We start from the raw sequence: 14439 nt of genomic DNA on the forward strand, positions 1-14439 counted from the left end.
AGCCGTTTGGAGCAGTAAGACCATTTGAACATGCATCATTTTTTATTAACAAATTAAAAAAAGATTGCCTCATACTGTCAGGGTTAGAGGTTTCTTTATTGATAAATATTCCACATGAAGGACAGATGTGGATTCATCTGTTTTAAAGATGAAAACCAAAACAGATTACTCATCTTTTTCCAATTACAAAGTAAAATAAATTTATTTGTTTTTGCCTGTTCAACCTCTTAAAATCCAAGCTCTTATTTAATAAGCTATTTATTATTATTATTATTATTATTATAATTTAAGCTTTTGATAGCAAACGTAACTACTGAATCTAAAATGTGATGTTTGTTTCTTAATTTATTTCGGACTAGAAATTAATTGATTAATTAAATCCATGCGTGTGTAAGAGGTTAAATGGGTCACATCTTTAAAGCTTTTTAGTAGTTTAAATGGAAACTAAGCATGTTAATTATTTTATTTTTAAGGGTAATGTCAAGTCAACGGCTGCATGATGGAATAGTGGTGAACGCTCTTGCTGGGATGGGTCAAATCCAGGCTCTGTAGGAGCCTGTGTATGCATAGGCGCTCCGGTTTCCTCCGATGGATCCATGGATGGATGGATGGATGGATGTCCAAACAGCAGTTTTTAGCTGTTGCTATTGCTTTGTAAAGGGATCGTCTATGAAAACAAAAAGACATTTAGGCAATTAAATGCTTTAGTCATATGAGAAACTGTTTTTAAATGTACATAGGAGCCAAATAAAAAGCCTCGACAGCCTGGTACCTCCTCAAAAATGTCATTTGTGCATACAGTGCATCCTGAAAGCATCAAAGTGCTTCACTTCCACTATTTTTTACAGTCTTATTTTAAAAGTGATGTGGTTCATCAATGTCCTTGAGATTCTACAACCCATAAAAACCTTGTAAAAAAAAGTTATTGATCATTTTTCTAAAATTTATTTAAAATTGAAAACCTGAGGTATTATAGTAGGGTGAAATATTTGGCAGTTTTAAACTTTTATATGTATTTTATGTACAATAGCTGTTGCAAACTGGAAAAAGCTTTCTCAAGTTTAAGTGCAAATTGGAGTTTTCTGACCTTATGACACCATTAGGAATCAAATTATTTTGTTCAATAGCTGTACTTATTTATTTTTAAATATATTAGAGCTTGTAATTGAATGTTTTGTTTTTCTTTCCCCTTCAGACAAGTGCAGAAGCAGTTCATGCCTGAGAGAGCTGAGGAAAGACATGCACAACTCCCCAGAGTTTAATTTGAAAACAGCTTCTTTTGCATCAAAGATACTTTAAAAATTATTTTAATTGAACTAATTAAATTAAAACAAGCAATATATACAAATTTTAAAAGGCATTTCACATCAGATAAATCTTTGTAGTACCACATTTCACCACTAGATGAAGTCATGAGTCAAACACACAATGTTTAAATCTCAAATCTACTTCATTTATTTTGCCCCAAACAATCTTTATGCTTTGTTGTTGTACTCACATTGTCAACTATTTATTCTTTACAGAAACGTTAAATTTGTACTATGTACATTTATTTTAAAATCAGAAACCTGTTTTATATATATAAGAGAAGTTATTGCACAAATCTTTAATAGTTTAAATTTTATGATTTCAAACACTACAAAGACTTTGTAACACAAACAAAGAATTTGAGGTATGTCAAGGATGTTAAGTCAACTTTTCTTACAGCGTATTATTGTGGTCAAGAGAAAGAGTCCTTCATGGGAAAAGACTTTTAGATTAAACTCAGTTTCTGTCTTTATAAGGCAAAATGTTGCCTTTGAATCTGATTTAAGTGTTCCGCTGATGATTTCTTGACAGTGGCTGAACTAAAAAAAATTGAGTTCATGATTTGGTAAGTTTATTAAATTGCGAGTAGATTTCCACCTAAAATCAGAGATAACATTCAAGAAATATTTCCATATTTGTTCAAAAGTGCATGGCACAGGTTTTCACACAGGCGTCCCTGCAGTCAGATATGTAATTATGCATGTATTGTTCTGCCCCCACCCTGTCCTGATTTATCCATAACATATAAATAAGAAATGTGAAATTTATAGCTTTGAGCCTCCAAGGTCATTTATTCCAATGTGATGTTTATCTGTTTAAGTGAATCTTGTCTCGTGCATTTCTGTATTCTCCAAAACCCTCCAATGCTGACGTGGAAAACCTCGCTGTCCTTCACACAACGTTTTTTGTCCGTTTTAAAGTGTGCACAAAAGAAGGCATCATTTTGTGGATTTTGTGACTTTTTTCTTGATTTTTTGTGGATTTTGTGACTTTTTTCTTGATAAATGTGCAATTTTTTGCATGCACACATTTCCCCCCTCATTTACTTTTTTGTGTGCACAGACCTTTACAAAAAAGGCTCCAAGTGATCGTTTCTGCAAAATCATAGAAATTCAGACCTAATAGAGTTTTTAACCATTTTTTTTGGAACCAGACAAAAGTCAACAAGCCACCTAAAGGTTGCAATCAATCTGCTTAAAACTGTTTTACTGTCTAAAGTTTGGTAATTGTTGAAGTTTTTCTTCAACAAGTCAACATACTACTATCATCCAGAAGAGTGGTTCTCAGAATCCCCTTCAGATGATGACACATATTACATGGTAGATGACACTTTTAGATACACAAAAGTCCTGCCAAGCAAGTCAATCAGAACTCAACATCCCTGAGTCAAAAAATGTCAATCTTTGTGGGATGTTATACAACCACAATTAAGAGGAGTAAAGACTCTGTCTGATTTAGAAGCCTAAGCAGCAACGATTTTTTTGTACACTTTTCTGCTTTAAATTCCTTTTATTGATCACCTATTACCACAATTTTCTCCTCTGTACCATCTATGCATCCATTCATCCTCAGAACCAGCTGAATCCCTTTGTGAGTCTCGGGGTTGCTGGAGTCAACCCAGCTGTTGGGCAAAGGCAGGGTACACCATGGCAACAGAAAAACTCACATGCACACCTAGGGGTAAATTAGTATTACCAATTATACCTTGTCAGGTATAAAAAGTAATTTTTGACACTCATGAAAATAGTAATAAATTGCTGAATTTTTCGGTTGTAGTCCAGAGAAAGGTCAATACTCTATTTAGTAAAGTGGGCTCTTTGGGAAAATACATCAAATAAACAATGTTTAACATTTCTCAAAATATGTTCCTATCATTTTTTTCTATTTTTTGATCTTTGCCATTGCTTGATAAATTTTCTGAGTAAAAAAACCCCCTTCTGCATGAACAAACTATCAGAAATTTAATTTTGCTAATAGGAATGTTATCAGTCAATAATTGGCTAAAATTTGGTTATTGTTCCACAAATAAATATCTCTAAATGAAAACAAGCACATGCCAAAATTTATTTTTTAATATATACTTACAATTACGTTATATTTCGACACTGTCACAGTGGCATGAGACCTCTCAAAGAGTTCATTATTGTTGATTATCCCAATGGAAAAATCTCAGCTATTTGAGTTGAGGTGATAGTGGGATCTGAAAGATCAACAAGACAAAGAAAATCCATGAAAAGGTTACATTTTTTACCTTTTTGTAAACTAAAAAATGTGTGTAAACCATTTAAAAACAGATTTTCACAATTATAGAGGTTTTTAATGTTTGCAAATGCTGACTATAGTGACCACTTAGCAATGAAAAAACAAATAACATGGAGTGTCTAAAAACTGGTCATACATTTAGGCAAATATTCCCCCAATAAGTATGCTAAATACAACATCGTTATTCACACTGCTTTTAGATAGTGCTTCAGTCATTTTTAATCTATTTATTTTTTACTCTAAATAATATTTTCTACATGGGATATGTTTATTCCACACTCTTTAGAAAACATTTTTTAACAGCAGATTTTTTTAATGGTGCGTTTTAGTCACTTCAACGTAGCTTGCCACTCCATGTCCTGAAAACGACGCCAATGTCTCCTTTGATAGATGATGAGCGCTAGACTAGTGCTGTGGCAGACATTTGACCGCATCTTCTTTAAATCAAAGTATTGTTTACATTTGTTGCCATGTTTTTGAATGACTTATCGTGTGAGTTGGTTTGTGTTTATTAACAGATATGATTTAATGGAAACAGGATTATTGCGAAAATCAACTTTTTTAAGTTTTAAGTGTATCATAATGTTAACTACTCACGGCAAACAACCCCAAAACTGTATTTTGAGCCATTCATGCATCTCTGAACATTTCTCTAAAACCCTGCTTTCTGATCACCAGCCCCTCCCAATCCAAATGAACGAGTTGGTCCTCACAGTGTGATGTCACAAAGTGGGGAGGAGCCCCTTCTAGGAAGAGTCTGCACTGCTGGCACCGCCCTAACACACACACACTTGTCCACTCAGTTTGCGGTGATCGACAAAATGCTCCCATTTTATTATATGCACAATAGGCACATCCATCTTTGCAAAAGTTCTGATGTGTTTTATTTTAATGGGCGAAACGCAGACACACTGCTGGGGCCAGCTCCACGTTGATGTCATTAAATGGGCGGCGCCCAAAAGGAGCAAGAGGCGGAGCTGTCTTACTTCCAGAAAAGAACTTGCAAAGAAATAACCAATATTTTTTTTTAAAACTTGTTCTTTAGTGTGCCAAAGGTAATATATATTATCATCTGTATGGATATAGTTTACTCTGAAAGGCTTAAGGATTGCATGATATATGCACTTTAACATTGAGGTCATGTTGATTTTAGGTATTTTTGTGTTTGAAATGTACGTTTCTGTACTAAAATCGTGTTTTTAGTAATAAATGATCGCTAAAATATTAAATAAAAATTAACCTTCTTTTGAATATATATCTTTCTTTTGTCTTTGTTGCTCGGTTTCTGTGCTATTTTGGTTTTATTTTTTCCATCAGGTTGCCTTTATAGTTAATAAAAAGCAACTACTTTATCTTTTTTTTCCTTCGTCGCCATTATATTTGTCCTGAATTAAACGGTACGTGGTGATAAAATTACTCATCGCCGTCGCTGCTGCTGCTGCTGGATGTTGTGGTTGGCCTGCTGTTCTACTGTACGCATACAAGGCAAGCCCGTGCAGGACGGTCCAAGAAACCCCATCGACGAGACAAAACTCGAGGCGTGAACGTGGCAGCCATTTTACATCATCAACAGTGAATGACTGAAGCCGGACAAGTGCCGGGAGTTTTACACTTTTTCTGTCTTTTAAATATCACATTTATCTTCCTCTATAATCAGCACTATTCACCTTGGTGTGCCAGCGGAAGGTAGGACGAATACTTCTAATTGGTCACAAGAATTATGCCTAATAAGTGCTCCAAACTCTGTATCGTGCAGTGTTCTTTCAAACAATGTGGAAACTGGTGGTAGGGAACGAGTTGTCCAGACCGGCTTTTTGAAAATGGACTCTTCCTATGTGGCGGCACGTCGAGTAACCACGCATCTAGCTGGCCATACCCCAAGCTTTCACGGCCTTGTTGCATTCATTTACATTTCAAAGCAGCTTTTTTGTCATTTGGTTGTGTTTGTACCATCAAATGACGCTCAAACAATGGCCCGACTGATTCAGCGTTCGAATTAGCATGCTAACTCCAGTTAGCCCATTTTGACAGATCATGTAACTGACACGCTCATTGTCATCTTATGCTAATACAACCTAAATGACAAAAGCCAATGTGTGCAAAAGTTTGTGAGCAGGTCTTAGCCCGGTGGTTGCACGAATAGTCGCTAATTCCATAAATAACAACCACAGGCCTGTGGTAAGAAATTGGACACAAAAGTAATGTTATTGTCCCAACGAGTTAGCTTGATTGCTGTAATATTAGCTGCGCGAACTAGCCCCGAAAGCTAGCTTACTTCAGTTTGTGCCAACTAGCCATTTCCCCTCAAACATAACTTTATAACAGTTAGTTTAGAGAAAGGGGACAATGAACGGTGTTAAATTCGTGACCTTGGTTTTAATGTTGAGAGTTCAGTGGTACATTTACTGGGTGGATAATGTAAGTAGTGAAAGCACGTGCTTAGGAGCTTGACTTGCAGACAATTTCGGACACCGAATTCGCGACTTAGTTAAGCCACAGTTAACGAAGACCAAATTTGGGTAAAAAAAATATTCGATCGTAAGCTAGGATTCTTTTCATGTTTAGTATACCGTCATATGCTAATAGTAACCAAATGCGCCGAGGTGCCTTTGCTAATGAAGTACTGTAGAAAAGCATTAATATGATTGAAATAACGTTGTAATGGATCACAATAGTGAGAAATGCAACTGTGCTGATAGTTTCTGTGCTACAAAAAACGCACATACCAAAACCTTAACACGTTATTACTGGTCAGTCACCGGAAACCGGGACTCTGTCTTTGGAAATCGCAGCCTAGCATGTGCTGAATTCAGCAGTGATGGATCAGTTCAACGCCTAATTTGAATAACGTAGATGAATCGGTTAAACCATTTACGCCAAGACGATTGGAATTTACTAAAATGAAATAATAATTAAAGGACAGTGGTGAGCAAATGTTTTTTTTTCTCTAACTATTGTAGAAAAACACCCACGTGGATGTAAGCCAGCATTATTTAATTAGTTGTCAGAATTACCAATCTATAATAATGCATTTACATTATTCTTTGTTTTTGCCCAAACTTAAGTAAAGATAATTAAAATGGGATGGCTTCAAAACAATTTTATTTAATAGAATACTTCTCGTATAGGACTTGTATAATAACCTGGGCACAACAGGATGAGAATATTTCATTTCATCAAAAAAACATCAAATGATTTTTCTTTATTTGTTGCCAAATTCTTTTGCAGACTGAACTCTTTTAAACACAACCAAAGACTTGACCCAAGATTAATTTGGCTCATTGCATTTACACAGATTTCTGGAGACATGGCCACAGAGCATATTAATGGAAATGGTCCAGAAGAACCAATGGACACCTCTGCTGCAGTTACCCATTCTGAGCACTTCCAGACTTTATTAGAAGCTGGTTTACCACAGAAAGTTGCTGAAAAACTAGATGAAATTTACATAGCAGGTAAGACATTGTGAATATATTTGCATAAATTATATGCAATTTTTTTTTATTATTATTGTGTGTATCAATTTTTGTATGTGTTGTCATCTTAATCGCTTTTTGAACAGGGGAATTTGAATCCTAAAGCAACTTTTTGTGGTTTCCCACCAAAATGGGTACTGCAGTTCTTCAAATTTGAGTCCACATCATCTGTGAAAAAAAAAAAAAAAAAAAAGTTTAAAGCTACCAACATTTTTTCCACAACATAATTGCATGATTTCTGGTGTTGTGGCTAACGAATTGCTCTTCAATGAGCCTTAAATTACATCCAATCTGATTCTGGGTTATTCCGAAGGATTTTTTTTTTTTGTTTGTATGAAACTAATGTTCTTTATAATTCTAGGTATTAGTTTCAGATTTATTGTAAATAGAGTAGATAGCAACTTAATTGTTCTATTTTACTTTTGTTTGGTTCCAAAGAACTTTTTTTCACAACTGGACAATAGGGAAAAATATCTTTAAAAAATACAAATTCCTGTATTGAACTAAAAGTGAAGCAATGATTTTTTTCTGAAATTGTCCAAAAGAGCTCTACAAATTTATGTATAGAGGCAATAAATTGATTTTAGCGTTCTGTCAGTCAAGTCACATTTTGACGATTTATTTATTTATTCTCAGCCCTAGTCCATCGGCTTCAGCAGTTCTCAAACTTTTTTTGTACCCCCATCTAGAATATGACTGCTCTGGCCTTTTTAGCCTCACTTCAAATAGACTTATGAATGAATAGGTCTTAAGAAAGCCACAGCAGAGGAGGTTCTGCTTTATCAAGTTGCTCTTAAATATTTCCCCATAATATCCCAGTTCAAGCTGAAAATCCAAATTTACTTTTAATTCCATCATCAGATAAAGCTGAGGATAATCTTATTTTCAAGTTTAGTAAACATTTATTAATTAAGCTAGCAACATTTTACATGAATATTGGTTCAAAAAACATTTTTTTTATTATTCTGTGTCAGCTGGTTGCTGAATTTTTCCTCTGTGTTCAACCTTCAGGTCTGGTGTCACACAGTGACTTAGACGACCGAGCGATTGAGGCTCTAAAAGAATTCAACGAGGAAGGTGCTCTTCAAGTCCTTTCACAATTCAAGGACAGCGACCTCTCACATGTTCAGGTGAGTTTGATGGACTTCTTCTTTTCCAGCACAGGTGATGTTCAGTAAAAAGTTTCTGTTACTTGATCATATTTTAAGTTTGTGAATGTATGTGTTGTTTTTCTTTTAGAATAAAAGTGCCTTTCTTTGTGGTGTGATGAAGACGTACAGACAAAGAGAGAAACAGGGGACCAAAGTGTCAGACACCAGTAAAGGACCCGATGAAGCCAAAATCAAAGTAAGAATTAGCTTTGATTAATGTAAAGCAGGGATTGTGAAACTTAATGTGGATTTTAAAAATGTTTCTGCTGTGATTTCTGTAGGCTTTGCTGGAAAGAACTGGTTACACGCTTGATGTGACAACCGGACAGAGGAAGTATGGGGGTCCTCCACCAGAGTCTGCCCACTCAGGGGGTCAGCCCACTATTGGTACAGAGGTAAAAAGTTAACTTTTTCTTCCTCGTGCATCTCTTCTGGTGTCCAAATGATGAAGCAGTTTTTTTCCTCTGTAGTAACCATGGTTACAGTGATAGTTTACCGCTAAGAGCTGAATGGAGGCCTCTTCTGTTTGTAGTGGTCCATTCTCATTCAGAAAGTTTCTCTAATCCTGCTTTTGCTTTCTCACATCAACAGATATTTGTTGGGAAAATCCCTCGAGACCTCTTTGAGGATGAGCTGGTTCCGCTGTTTGAGAGGGCCGGGCCCATCTGGGACCTGCGCCTGATGATGGATCCCCTCAGTGGCCTGAACAGAGGCTATGCCTTTGTCACTTTCTGCACTAAAGAGGCTGCGCAGCAGGCTGTCAAATTGGTTGGTGGTCCCGATAGACCATCGAATCTAAGGAGCTTTTGTTGCTAGATTTTTGGGACCCTAACTTTATTTTGTGCTTCTGCAGTGCAACAACAGTGAAATCCGACCGGGTAAGCACATCGGCGTGTGCATCTCTGTGGCCAATAACAGACTGTTCGTTGGATCCATCCCCAAGAGCAAAACAAAAGAGCAGATTATTGAAGAGTTTTCAAAGGTTACAGGTAAGGCCATCACACATTTGACATCGATCTTCATTTTAACAAATCACATGTGGAATTGTTTATTAAAGAATTTCCCTTATTGATTTTCCACTGGGAAGAAAAAAAAAAAACAGAATTCTGTTATTATACTGTCCACTATTTAGATGTGAGAGATGAAAGCAAAACACATTTGCAACTAATTGGTTTATTATTTTCCATAATTGATTCCAAAATGTAATCGGATCAGAGTTTAGAACACTTTGAATTGACTTTAGTCAAAGAATGGTATGATGACGAAGAACTTTTGTTCACCTCTTCCAACTAATTTTACTCAACAAACCTGTATCATCTTTATTTTTTTAAACAATTCACTCACTTTAATCATCTTTTGCAGCATCCATGAACTGTATAGTTAGGAAAAAATGTCTCAAAAACGTCTGAGTGAAGTTTTGCCTCCGAAGAACAGGTCCATGTGGTCATTTTTAGGATGTGGGTGTGGCTAAATAATAAAAGATTTACCTACATTTGAATCCTATCGTGTAGATTTTATATTTAAATGTGAAAATGTAGTTTAATGCAGGTGGGTCACACTATCATCATTGATTTTATCCGTTTCACGTTCCTTTGAGCTGTTCAAATAGCATGCTGTGCTTTGATTCTTCTGACTGTAACACACTTTTGATGATTGGGAGCGAATAACTCATGTTTGCCCTTCCCCCTTATCGTTTCTCCCCCCACAGAGGGTCTAAATGATGTCATATTGTATCACCAGCCGGATGACAAGAAGAAGAACCGCGGCTTTTGCTTTCTAGAGTACGAAGACCACAAGACGGCGGCTCAGGCCCGCCGCCGACTGATGAGCGGAAAGGTGAAGGTGTGGGGGAACGTGGTCACCGTGGAGTGGGCGGATCCCATTGAGGACCCGGATCCAGAGGTCATGGCTAAGGTTAGAAACGGAACGCTATTGCAAAAAAAAAAAAAAGTGTTTTGCAGAGGAAAAAAATTAAAGTTCTGAACTATTTTTTTTCTCCTTTCCTCAGGTCAAGGTGCTGTTTGTGAGGAACTTGGCAAGTGCCGTTACAGAGGAGCTGCTGGAAAAGACCTTCAGTCAGTTTGGCAAACTGGAAAGAGTGAAAAAACTGAAAGACTACGCCTTCATCCACTTTGAGGAAAGAGACAGTGCTGTGAAGGTAATCTTGAAGCTCCGTTTCAATTTGTAGCCTATGGAAGTTTAATTTGAGATAAATGTGTTGCATCAATGAAAACATCTTTGAACATCAGCGTGTTTGATTTAACGCAGGCTTTAGGTGACCTCAACGGTAAAGACTTGGAGGGAGAGCACATTGAGATCGTCTTCGCCAAACCTCCTGACCAGAAGAGGAAAGAACGCAAAGCCCAGAGACAAGCTGCCAAAACGCAAATGTAAGCAGAAACCAGCAAAGTCCACGTCTGCAATCTGAACTCCTCCAGCAACTCATTGATGTGTGTTTGTGTCCCCCCCAGGTATGATGAATACTATTACTATGGGCCCCCACACATGCCACCACCCACAAGAGGCAGAGGTAGAGGTGGGCGGGGCGGTTATTCTTACCCTCACGATTTTTACGGCTATGAAGACTATTACGATTTCTACGGTTATGATTACCACAACTACCGGGGAGGCTATGATGACCCATACTATGGCTATGAGGACTTCCAGGGGTCTGGGAGAGGACGGGGAGCCAGAGGAGTCCGCGGAGGTGCTAATCAGACAAGGGGCCGCGGCGCCGTCACACCGAGGGGGCGAGTGGGTTTTTCCCAGAGAGGAACCCTCGGAGCAATCAGAAGTAAAGAACTGAGTTTTTTATAACTAAGTTACGGTATTTTCTGCACTTTAAGGCACACATGATTATAAAGTGCGAGTCAATGAATGCTCTGTTTTTGAATTTATATCTTGTAAAAGGATCATTTAGCAAGACATAAATCAGTTAGTCAGACTTTAACTCTGTTCACAGTAAAACTAGGGCTATGTCAGAATACCCTCCCTAACTTATAAAAAACTATATAGGGCAGGACTATCTTGTCTCCTGGACTTTAATAGCATTTCCGACACCAAACTCTATACTTTTTTTTTTTTTTTTTTTTACAGCAAGTATGACATCACCGATTTCACAAAGTAAAATCTAATCAATACAACAATTTTACTGCATCTGTTTTACTCCACTGTGTTCTGATGATCAAAACATTTTATTAAAAAAATACATTTAAACACATGCATTGTGGTCTATATTCCCTAATTTAGCAAGTATCGATGCATGCTAGTTTTTTCAAAAACTTCTGGTAGATTTCTAGTGCACTCGATTTTTGAATGGTACATTCTGACAGCACTAGAAAATGGTGAACGCACTATATAGTAAATAGTAACGGGAAACTACAACTTGTTTGTAAGAAGCTACACGCTAGCCACGTTAGAAATGTTGGCGTATTCATGATACCTGTAATTCCCAACTTAATTTACAAAATATGGAAAAAAAGACCAATACTCCAAAAATAAAACTTGGGTGTGACTAAGCTAACGCCCTTCCTTTTTTAGTAAGGCGGAAAAAAACAGTCCAGCACCGTTATACACATTAGCTTATGCACAATACTTGTAACTCCTAGCCTCGTTTTCAGAATGGTAAAAAAATAGATTAATACAGCTGAACAAACGCTACTGTGATTACACTGACTCTGAACCTTGTTAGTAACATGTAAAAACGACACACTTACTTTAAATGCAAGTAAAACATTTAAAATAAAATGTCATTTTTATTGGTTACTTTGAAAAAGTGTAATGTAAGTTTTTTTTCTAACTTAATCCCCAACTCTCTGTTGTTTCTGCAGGTAAACGGGGTCGAGGGCGATCCTGACCTGTTACCGCGAATACTGACTTGATGTGTGGGGTTACACCATAAGCTGCAATGGATGTTGAAATGACGAGCAAGATGAAAAGGTCCAATGATATTCCAGCCTTACAGAAGACCCCCGCCCCCATTAGTTTGTTTATGTTGCTATTTCATTTAATACCCCCACTTTTTGCCCCCATTAAAAAGAGCCACCTTATTATAGAGAAAAAAGAGATAGACAGTCAGATGAATTGACTTACCCTCACTACAGCCTCTTTGCCCCGAGTGGCAGGGCTTTATGAAATGCCCTTACAATCCACCCCCTCCCCCTACCCCTGAACATGCCATTTAAAAAAGAAAAAAAAATGAGAATAATTATTGAAGAAATTGCACTTTTTAAGTTCTTAGGTTTGAAGTGGCTCTAATGAGCTTGATGCTATTGTATATTTTTGTGCTAATCGCAATTTTTATTGTGGAATATCCATGTTATTCTGAAACGTTTGATCTGGATGTTTGAAATACAACATTTGCAGGGTTTTAGGGTGTACCCACCTGGCATGGATAAGTCAGGCATTCCAGGAAAGTGGTTCTTTTCAGAACTTGTCTTTAAAGGGTAAGTTGACTACCTCAGTACAGAGGACTAAACTACCCGGCCTGTACTGTACATAGGGAAACTTTATTGATAAAAGCAGGGCTTGTTTTCGTACAAAATATGCACAAGAGCTGCAGCGCAAAAAAAAAAAAAAAAAAAATAAAAAAAAAAACATGAATTATGTACGTAATGTAATATACTCCTTTTAGCTGCAGCTCTGGAGACTGCAAACAGTCGAGCTGGGCATGCAAAACATTCTCATATGATGAGTCTGAACAAGCCCTGCTTTTATCCCATTCAACTGAATTAGCCACCCTGCTTCTTCAGAGTATGTAGTTACTGGTTGTATAGTTTTTTTGGAAAATGTTACGTTTTTGTAAAAGCTTAAACGTCACAGGCATTCAACTGCCTTTGATTAAAAAAACAGAAAAAACTACAAAAATGAAGCCCTGCAGTGTCCCTTTTATGCCACTGTGTTATTTCAGTGGGTTTTGTTGGGTTTTTTTTTAACTAAAAAAAAAAACATGTCAGCCAGTTAAAATGATTTCAAACAATCTTCCATTCTGATCTGAAATGATCCCTTACCAGCTTCCAAGGTTGTAGCCATACGAGAGGTTTCCCTGACAGGACGACGGAGTTGCCATATCTTCCAGTGGGAGAAGCAGACGTTGGGTGGAGGATGTGGGTCCCACAGTGGCAGAAGGGGATACTGCAGTGAAATGATTTGTATTTCCAGGTATAGCATACAGGAAACTGCTCTTCAATCCCAGTTTTCTATACAGTTAACTCCCTCAATAAGAACATAACAACCACCTTTTGAAAAAAGGAAAAAAAAAAAAAAACATGTTAGCAGTTTTAAACTATTGTTGGTGGCCAACAACGTTTTTTGCATTCCTGCAAATAAAATGTTTTATACTGTAAAATGGAGGTGAGTGTAACTTATTTTTGTAATAAAGTTTTTGATTTTCCATTCGTGTCTTACTCTTTGGTTAAGATTCGTTCAGTTGTTTCCTATTTGAGGTGTCCTACTTGTGGGTTTGAAGTTTGATAAAATATATTTTAGTCGGTCAATGATGTTCATTTGCAAAAAAAAAAAAAAATCAAAATATAGAAGAAAATTTCACTGAAAAATCATATTTTTCTGGCTGAACAGTATTAAGATTGTTTTTCTTAATCCATCTATCTGATGATTCTTTTGACATATAATTGCATCTACAGACATTGGTCAGTTTGAATATTTCAGAAACCAATTGACCAATAGGAGAGCAGCTTTGACTTCACTGTTGACCTGCATTTTTTTTGGTATAAAAATCAGAATAACACCTTTTTTCTAAATGAGACATTTTAATTGGTTTGAAAAAGAACCTTGTACACCTTTACGAGAAGTTTAAAGCATCCTAAAAATATCTACTAAATATAAATTTGTATTCTATTCTTTTTTCCTCTATTTCAGTGAAAGTCAGATTAAGAACTATGTTAAAGACTCATGCCAATCATCTTTTAAACCATTGTAAAAGCGTTCCCAATTAAAAAAAAAAAACAATTAGAAATTCAATTTTTAGTAGTGGGTGGAACTGTTGCTGTCAAGCAACCCCACCGCTCTTCCCCTCCCCGTTGTAGAGCAAAGTTGGAACTTTGTGGCCCATCCAGCAAATTTTCTAAGTCACAAATGAGCTCTTTATCAAGCTGCATTTTTCCATCTCTTCCTGATTAATATTGATTTGAATCGAGAATTACGCAAATGCCATTTTAAGCTTAATTTTCCATAAAAAATCATGAAAAAGGACACAAGGACATGTTAAAAATACCAAAAACATT

At 36.6% G+C, this 14439-nt stretch overlaps 1 protein-coding gene across 2 annotated transcripts; it reads left to right on the forward strand.

The window, feature by feature from the left end:
* Window positions 1-5063: 5063 nt before the first annotated feature.
* On the forward strand, window positions 5064-13591 carry LOC112144309 (heterogeneous nuclear ribonucleoprotein Q). Of its 2 annotated transcripts, XM_024268798.2 has the most exons (12): window positions 5064-5256; window positions 6866-7025; window positions 8058-8176; window positions 8286-8393; window positions 8479-8592; window positions 8789-8965; window positions 9051-9186; window positions 9906-10111; window positions 10206-10355; window positions 10466-10587; window positions 10669-10991; window positions 12028-13591. In XM_024268798.2, the coding sequence occupies exons 2-12, from the start codon at window positions 6878-6880 to the stop codon at window positions 12051-12053; spliced, it is 1629 nt and encodes a 542-aa protein (XP_024124566.1). In that variant the 5' UTR covers window positions 5064-5256; window positions 6866-6877; the 3' UTR covers window positions 12054-13591. The 2 variants fall into 2 exon arrangements, with proteins under 2 accessions (XP_024124566.1, XP_024124574.1); XM_024268806.2 differs by lacking the exon at window positions 6866-7025 and having other exon boundaries at window positions 5065-5256.
* Window positions 13592-14439: the final 848 nt, after the last annotated feature.

Source organism: Oryzias melastigma, linkage group LG22, assembly GCF_002922805.2.
Source record: "Oryzias melastigma strain HK-1 linkage group LG22, ASM292280v2, whole genome shotgun sequence".
Lineage (NCBI taxonomy): Eukaryota > Metazoa > Chordata > Actinopteri > Beloniformes > Adrianichthyidae > Oryzias > Oryzias melastigma.

Excerpts from the sequence above, each read along its gene's own strand:
- LOC112144309 (XM_024268798.2), top strand. The coding sequence starts at position 6,878 with ATGGCCACAGAGCATATTAATGGAAATGGTCCAGAAGAACCAATGGAC. Across the intron at positions 8,177-8,285 it reads GCGACCTCTCACATGTTCAG|AATAAAAGTGCCTTTCTTTG; the intron begins GTGAGTTTGATG and ends TTTTTCTTTTAG. Across the intron at positions 10,992-12,027 it reads AACCCTCGGAGCAATCAGAA|GTAAACGGGGTCGAGGGCGA; the intron begins GTAAAGAACTGA and ends TTGTTTCTGCAG.